At 38.6% G+C, this 9,187-nt stretch overlaps 1 protein-coding gene across 6 annotated transcripts in view; it reads right to left on the bottom strand.

Annotated features, from left to right (window-relative positions):
* Positions 1-1,136: 1,136 nt before the first annotated feature.
* Positions 1,137-9,187, bottom strand: part of nfixb (nuclear factor I/Xb) — a 276,181-nt gene continuing 268,130 nt past the window's right edge. For all 6 annotated transcript variants that reach the window (XM_056453183.1, XM_056453178.1, XM_056453179.1 and 3 more), the window contains one exon: positions 1,137-8,106. In XM_056453183.1, coding sequence (XP_056309158.1) covers positions 8,092-8,106 — 15 coding nt within the window. In that variant the 3' untranslated portion in view covers positions 1,137-8,091. The remainder of the gene's footprint in view (positions 8,107-9,187) is intronic.

The following is a 9,187-nucleotide window of genomic DNA, read 5'->3' as shown; positions in this document are numbered from 1 at the left end:
AATAAATTGCTAAATACTGACACATGAAAGTGTTAAACATGGGTCTCAAAGGCCCCGTTTACACTGCCAGTTAAATGTGACCCAGTTCAGATTTCTTGCTCGTGTGACAGATCAGATCTGTTCTATGACCATGTAAACACAGAAAAAACTCATGCATTCGGATATTCAGAGATCGGTTTCAGGCCTCCTTCATATGTGGAAATAAATCAGATATAAATCAGATGTGTGACAATGTGACTATCATCAGGCAGATTGGATTTGAGGCATTCTGTTTTGCACGACATTAAACTTGCAATAATGTGTTACTCCTCTGCATTTTAATGACGTAGAAGGAAGAGCATGTGTGGAGATGCTGACCTGGTAAACAATAACATAAAAAAGAAAAGTGGTCAGTGGTTGATGGCAGAAGTTACCTGCCTTCTTGCCCTGTTGGGAGATGAGTCAGTGGCGGACACCATATATAAACCATAGGTGCAAGCTCTGATGATGGCCCTTTTCCTCCTCAAAATGATTTTAAAGTTGGGTGATCTTTGCATATTTTGCAGACCTAAAAGCAAGACAGTTTCTTCCATCGTGGCTAGTGTGGCACAGATGTTACAACCTGCCTTTACGCATGCCCAACATCGTAAATTGGATGGCAAGTGTAAACACATGAATCGGATATGGGTCACAATTAAAAGAACATGTAAACGGACAGGAAAAAAAAAAAAAAAAAACATCACTGCTTGGGGCCAAAGTCAATTCCTGGAGGGCCGCAGCTCTGCACAGTTTTGCTCCAACCCTAATCAAACACAGCTGATACAACTAATCCAGGTGTTCGAGACTCTTTTGAACACCTTGATTATTTGCATCAGCTGTGTTTGATTAGGGTTGGACCAAACTGCAGAGCTGCTGTGGCCCTCCAGGAATTGACTTTGAGACCCGTAATGTAAAGCATGCAGCCTGCAACAAAAGTGGAAAGTTATTGCTTGTCATTTAACAAACAGTTTACTATGAATTTTATATAATTTTGCTCACATGGATAATTGAATATTAATCAGATAATGTCATTACGCTGCTCTGCCAAAGTTTTAATCATCTTCCAGTTTGGAAGGTTAGGGAGGCTTAAAGCTGAAAAGAACCACACAAGGTCAGCATTACAGTCAAGAACATCCTTTTATTCAATCAGTTAAAGGTGCTGCTCTTTCTTGTTTTTCTTATTATGGAAAAGAAATCGTAATCAACACATGCATTTCACCATGAGCTCTGGAAGTCGTGTGGACCGAAGGGCGCCGCTCAAGGCCTTCAAACCGAGGACTCGCGCTGCGCTAAAGCATCCGCTTAATCAAAACAGTACAAAACTAAATAGCAAAGAAATAAAATGGACGGCCAGTACCAGGGAGGGACAACGAGAGCTCCAAACACGTTCATCACTATGGCTTTCACTTAGTAAATCACAGCTGACTCACAAAGTGAAACGATTGCATAATTAGTTTGTGGGAGGAAGCGAGTTGTTGTTGCTGCTGATAAGCACAAGTTGGCTTTTGCTGGTGAGAAGTTTAATTTAATTCCCGCTCTTTTTATTTGTGTCACTTTGGTTGAAAAGAAAAAAAAAAGATCATTTAGAAACTGTCGCGTTCCCTGGGCTGAAACCGCTCCGTTTTTAAGGTGCTTTGTTTACTTTTTTGTGTATTTTTTTCCGCTTTAAATTAAATATCTGGTCACGTACAACCATTCGAAAGGTGCATCAATACAGATTCTCAATACAAACAGATCATAGCAAATCAAATGGATTTGGTAACAAAAAAAAAAGAAATAAATAGATAAAAAAACCTATTCTACCCCAGCAGTCAGCCTCTTATTGTTTTCGTAACCTCGTCCATCTTTTAAAAAGAAACAGAAAAGCGCCCGTCGGTCCGACGTCCCACCAGAGCTCACCGGCGTAACTTGTTCACGTACATTAACTGTTCAATGGAGAAGCTGAAGAGATCGGTATGAATACAACGTGAAGCGTACAGACAAGAATAACATGTGAGCTAACTGCATTCTGCTCAGACAACATTTTTTTTTATTTTAAAACCCCTCCGTTCAGAGAAAAGGGGCGCAGGGAAAAGGCGATGGTTATGCAACTATAGACTACTCCAGTGTCCAAAAGAGGCAGAAGACAAGATTACAGAGGAAGGAAAAGCAAGACAGATATTATCATCATTTTTTTTGTTCTTTTTGTACAGTTTTCTTAATTATCCAACAATAAAAAGAGAAACTAAGTCACACCGATTTCCTTTAGTACTATATATACTGCTTTGATAAGGAAGGAGAAATACAGAAGTTTGAAGGAGGGACTTTTTTTTTTTCTTTTCTTTTTTTTTTCTTTTTTGTAGTTTTTTTTTTTTTTTGAGATGGGCACTCAGGATTACAAGATGGTGTCTGTGAACAAAAGGCACTTTTTAGGGACAACCTTTATGATGCTCTGAGTCTAACACTAGATCACAAAACAAATATTTAGAGTCATTTACAAGGAGGGCCGGTAGGGGGTGCTGTAGGGTCCGAGGGGAGGGGGTTCAACTCTTTCTTTCTCTCTCTCTGATTGGTCACTTTGAGTGTTGTAAAAACGTAATTTTGGATCAAGCATAAACGGATGCTGTTTTTAAATGAATCCTTCAAATGCAGAGTTCAGACTGCACGATTTTCGAAGTATTCACGTCACGGATGTTTTCACACTGCATGACTATCTGAGCTAGCAACTGACTATTCAGTTGCTGCTGTTTACGCGACAAGATGGATCAGCGGCAGGGGGTTTCAAACTGCATAACTTTACTTAAGGAAGAATCTCCGACAGCTTTGTTTTGGTCCACAAACTACGTCTCACAACAGGTGACATGGAAACAATGTGATGTCACTTAGTAGCCTTTATTAACTAGCCTACATAATGAGAAAGAAGCCTTTAGTGGGGTAGAAAATTTACTTATTTTGCTCATCTGAGTTTGAAGGGATTTAGCTATTTCTCTCAAACTTTTTCTTTTACGACACGTCAAACAGACACGGGTGCTCCTGCCAAATTTACACTAGTGCTTGCTTCATTTCTTGGGCCAAATAGACCAAAAAGAAGCCCTTTTAACTACTACCCCAACCTCCCGCTGGCCTGCGGATACCCATAGTAGTGGATGCTGCTCTCTCATTGGCTGTAGGTAATCGCTGTAATTGTTATTTTCTATCATAACACATTTCACATGGCATAATTTTAAATCGACAGCTCCAGATATTGAGCATGCCAAATGTTGGTGACTGATTGGCAATTCTCTCAGATCACATCTTCGATAGTTTACACTGTGTGATTAGCTATGTTTCCATCCAAAGATGCAAATTAAATTTATGTGCAAAACAGGAATATGGCATAAAAGACGTGAGAATAAAGCAGCGTTTCTATCCAACGAGTCTAAGAGAACTAAATCGTCACTTCTGATTAAGTGGCGCCAAATATCCACAGTAAAGACGAAATTTGCTGCGTCAATCTTTTTTTTTTTTACTTAATAAATAAACGCATCTTGACGTTTTCATCAACCAATATTTTTTATGCGCATTTCCAAAATACACAGAAATAGTTGGATGGAAACATAGCTATTGTATCTGCGATTTTTCAAAACTTGTCGGTGGGGCTAAAATCATGCAGCCTGAACTCTGCATAAATTGTAACGTTCATATATTAAATTGACACCACTTGGTTTGTAGCTTACACAGGGCATTTTAGTTTATATGAGCTGTGTTAAAGCCTCTCCCATGAACAGGGAAGATCTTGTCATATCAATGAAACATTTTGAACATACAAAAAAGCCTACAAAGTTTTTTTGATGAGAACTTTAAGGACTACGACAGCAGCTCCAATGCATGTAAGTCCTAAAAACTGGAATGCATAGCATAAAAAATCCGGTTAAAACCTCGCTGTCAGTCAACATTCCTCGAGAAAAGGTTGGAGGAAAAATGCCTTTTGTCACAACCTTGACCACAATGAACCCCCTCCCCCCCTTTAGCAAATACAAAAAGAAAAGAGAACGCTTTTTTTCCCCTAAAATTTGATAACACACTTTTTTTTTTGTCATCTTATGTATAATAATCCATAAAAAGCACCTGTTTCATTTAGTGATATATTCTGACATGTCACAAAAACATCAGCCCTCCTAAGTTTTGAGAACAAATCATTACAAATAAACGATAAAAAAAGCAGAAAAAAGGAAAGATTACAAAAAACAAATTCCCAAAACTTACAAAGAGCGTTTTCTCTCTCTGTCTCTCACTCGCTCTGTCCGCCCTGTAGTTTAGAGTCCCGGACGGCGTGGACTTTACTATAATAGAAGGATTTTTCACCTCTACGCTTTCCTGTACACCCTAACAATCAGACAAACACAGTTTCTACCCAAGGCATTGCACATGGCTCAATCAACACACTTTATTTTGCAATAACAAATACTTCCTGTCCAAACACAATAGAAAAATCAAAAGCCGTGCATTATTTTTTTTTTTACTCTACGCTATGCTGTACGTTTTCAGCGGAAATCTGATTTCCGCCAGTTTATTTTTCCGCTCTAATTATTATTATTATTAAGTGCAGAACCGGGGACTGGTACTTCTGAACGGATTGATGAAACTCGCCATACTTCAAAAAATAACTAGACTGCCACTGAGCTTATTAGGCAAATAATAAAATAAAAAAACATGTATATATAAATATATATATGGATATATCCTGTATATATAAAGATGTTTGTAACTAATGAGCTGACGCTTGTTTTTTTTTTTCTTCTTCTCATAAAAATTTCACGCTCCTCTATAGCTTATATGCAAGAAAATAACCTGAATTCATGTTTAACAAATTGCATAATGGGAATACAGAGGCACTTCCTTTGATTAGAAAAGAAAAGACCATTGCCATCACGATTCTCGGGTGGGTTTTCTAGCAAAAAGCGATGACACGGCTGCCGTCCAGCAACAATGCTTCCCTGCAGTGAGATTCATGGTCAGGCAGTCCAGTTATTTTGTGAGGTTATCGATTACAGCTAAAGGTTTGTTTAATGGAGGCTTCCCTTTGTAATCAATCTCTGCGGAGGACAGTGTGTGTGTGTGTGTGTGTGTTTGCACATATTCATTCTGAAATGGAGTAAAACCTAGTAAACTCGACTCCGAGTGACCCACTTCCCTCTGATATGTCAGGCATTCTTTTGCTCCGCAGTGGTGTCACGCGTTCTTGGAACACAGACTTCTGGGAGTGTAAACAAAACACAGAAGTGGGCGTGTCTATGGCCGACTTTATTAGAGCTACCCAACCGGGGACTTTTAGTTTGCCTCGATACAATGAAGAAACTGTAAATAATGGAATAACTAGTTGCGTCTAAGTAATCAGCTTCTGATATGTTCTCATAAGAACATTTCTACTTTAATTAAAAACTTTAATTAAATAATAATAAGAGAATTGTAGCCGTCACATTTAAGGCCCATTCACACTAATATTGATAATTGCTTAAGGCGAATTTATACTTCTGCATCAAGCACACGCATATGCCCCAGCACAAACTTTGCAGGGTCGCATAGCCCTCACCGTGGCTGACGCCGACACTGACCGCTCCAAAAATGTAAGCTCTGTGATTGGTCAGCTTGCTACTAGTGACAAGCGTAGGCGGTTCTGAGAGCTGCGAGCCCAATGGAGCAAGTGTTTACAAGTGTCGAGTCCCGTGAAGGAGCTCCAGATGGAAACTGTTGGGATGGGAACTGAAATCACGCCAATCACTCGACGCAGAAGTATAAACCAGCCTTTAGGTGTTCACAAGTAAAAATGTTTTGTCTATTACACTGTAAATGCGCACTGAAATTCCAGTTTAAGAAGTCAAGGATTCTGATTGGCTGTCATTGTTTTTATCGTTCATCAGGCCGGTTGCACCAGCAGTTCGTAAGTTAAAATGTAGCCTAGTTGCGACTTAAAGGGACACTAAGTTACAACTTACATACTACAAAATATTTTTGTGTTGCACCACTGAACTTTAAACTGAGCACTACGTTCCAACTAAATATTTACGTCAGCCTCCCCTCATGTATGACGGCGAGATTAGTTCATATTTAGGAGCTCCCTATACTCACAGCCTTATTGTCCTCCCAAATCTTGCATTTTTTTTTTCGGTTTGTGAAAGAGGAGTTTTATTTTCTTTCAAGGAGTGTTTTGTTTATTGCATCCATCACTTAAAACGAGAATTTCTTCATGACTGGTTCTTTTTCATGTGTAGGATATAAAAGAAAATATGAAAGAAAAAATGTAATTTCTGATTTAATTTTCATAGGACAGTTAAATATAGATGCGTTATTTTCACAATTTCGAAGCAGTTTAACGATTTAAATGCTTTTTTTTAATTGCAAATTACGTCTAAATACGACTATGCATGACTGTACGGAGAGCTTACGACCTACTAACTATGCTTTTCCTTTAGAACATGTGGTGAAACCGAAGTAAGAACACATTTAGTTATCAACTTGCTAGTAGTTACTAAGCTCCTAGTGTGGACTTCACGTTCCAGTTTAAGAACGAACTTACGAACAGCTGGTGCAACCCTACCCTGCATTTTTTTCCCTCCCCAGTGAGAACATTGTTATAAGTGCTAGTTTTACTTTTAATATATTGTTTACAGTTGATTGACAGAATTAGTGGGTGAAATCATTTTAGTTTTGATAGAATCCAATTTTACGATGAGCAAAAATTTCAGTAGATTTCGCATCAAATGGGGTATCTGCACACAGACTTTCAATTTCAGCCAGCCAGCCTCAGCGCTTTCGGTGAACTGTCTTTCCATTATAAAATCGCCCCGTTTAAGGACTGATTTCTTTAAAAATCGGTGATCTTCACTGCCTGATTGATGTATGATATAAAGTGGATCTCAGACCGGTCAAGAAGCACTGCATTGAATTCCATTTCCCCCTGCCATGTCTTTAAAGTATGACAGTTTATTTTACACAATGTGTTTTCAATGGAGTCTCTCCACTTGCTTGCTGATCCTGACGGCCTTTCATCTTGTTTTATGCTTCAATAACTTAATTGCTTAAGTCTATTTAACTGAATTTATTATAATTACATTACAACATCAATGCTGTAAAATGAACCTTATGAAATCGAAAATAGTCACATTAAGCTTTCACCGGAAGTTTATCATTGGCTGAAAAACACCAGCTGTGCATATACCCCATTCAAAGTAACACAAACTGACTGTTTCTCATTGAATTTGGTTGTTTTAGTGTATCACTGCACTATTTCCAGCAAACAAAGGCCCTTTAACAGCCACAAAATCTCACAAATGTGCCTTAAATGTGTGCGATGTCTGTCCTACAGTAGTGCTAAATAAAATCTAGTTGGCACTAAGAGCCTGAAATGACAAAACATTTGTGTCCGAGGCCTAAAACCGAGGACGTCCTTTCAGAAGCATCTCTGGGTAGTTTTTAATGTGTTCATTTTTCTCCGCAATAAACTGTGCAAATAATGTCCGCCGTCGATCAATAGTGCACATCAATCTAGTGTTCTTCTCATATCTGTAGTGCAATACTTCTGCTTTTCCTAGTTAGTTTAGTAATTGACTGAAGAAGGGAAAATTAAAGAGACGTTTCAAATGCTATAAATGTGAAACGTCTTGTGAATTTTAGTGTCGCCTGTTTGCTGAATGTCAGCATGTTTAAGTGTTTTGAATACAAACAAAATAAAAAGAATTGTGTACAAATCTTGCGTGTTTGTTGTGTCTGAATCCTCACCACTGAAACTGTTGAAAATCCCAGCCATTGTACACTACATCCTTGTTGCTAGTATGATTTAGTGTCTCTGTAGATCAGGTGCTGTAGGTGTGTGTGTGTGTCAGTCCGTCTGTTTCCTCCGCCGGTGATCTGACAGTCTTTAGCGGAGATGCTCATGTGGGTTTGAAGGGCGTCTGACGGTTGGCAAATACATGCTCGAACGTTTCCCAATCATATTCTGCTCACGTCTCGTAGGGTGCGTTTCGGGTTGGAGGGGATTTTCAAACAGGATTTTTTTTTTTTTTGTCAAAAAAGAAAACTTTCAAATTGTGTCGACAGGTTGCAGGCAGGACCTCGTCAAAGGAACCATGACTGTAAAAACAACACAGACAAAGAAAGGCATTGTTAGTGTATATTTGGCTTTCATGCAATCCATTGCCAAGCAATATGAAGGGAAGTTTGATCTACTGTATACTGATTTTTTTCCATTTCTGAGAACTCTTTCAAACACACACATTTTTACATAACATCACTAATAAACTTATAAAACTTAATATTTTAAAACAATCAAAAATCTATTAAAATAGCAACAGTATGACACGTTTTCACACTTTTAAGAACTGAAACACATTTTGACATCACACCTACACTACTTGACAAAAGTCTTGCTGTTGATCCCAGTTGTAAGAGCAACAAATATCATTTGTTGGTCATTTGAAAAAGTGGCAGAAGGAATTTTCTCATTGAATCATCTGTTGAACTGCATCCCAATCATCACAAATACTGTAGAAGACCTATTGGAACCCACATAGACCCAAGATTCTCAGAGAAATCAGTCAAGTTTGGTGGAGGAAAAATCATGGTTTGGGGTTACACTCAGCATGGGGGTGTGCGAGAGATCTGCAGAGTGGATGGCAACATCAACATCCTGAAGTGTCAAGACATTTGTGCTGCCCATTACATTGGGCAAATTTTTCAGCAGGACAGCGCTCCTCATTCTTCAGCCTCCACATCGTTCCTGAAAGCAAAAACTCAAGGTGCTCCAGGATTGGCCAGCCCAGTCACTAGACTTAAACATTATTGAGCATGTCTGCGGTAAGATGGAGGCATTGAAAATGAATCCAAAGAATCTTGATGAACTCTGGGAGTCCTGCAAGAACGCTTTCTTTGCCATTCCAGATGACTTTATTAATAAAGTTATTTGAGTCATTGCAGAGATGTATGAATGCCGTCATCCAAGCTCATGGGAGTCATACACAATATTAACTCTTTTCCCACTGCACCATGACTTTATATTCTATGCTGTACAATATTTCTGACAAGATTTTTGTCTAGGCAAAGTCAGACCTTACTGTCCTAATTAAATAATTAAAAATCAAGGGATGATCATATTTTATTTTAGTAAAATAAGCATAATCTAGAGGCCTTTGTCTTTCATATAAACCACTTCTGA

The sequence above is a fragment of the Danio aesculapii genome, chromosome 3, assembly GCF_903798145.1.
Source record: "Danio aesculapii chromosome 3, fDanAes4.1, whole genome shotgun sequence".
Lineage (NCBI taxonomy): Eukaryota > Metazoa > Chordata > Actinopteri > Cypriniformes > Danionidae > Danio > Danio aesculapii.
Note: the sequence above shows the minus strand (reverse complement) of the source record. Positions and strands in the feature narration are given on the sequence as shown.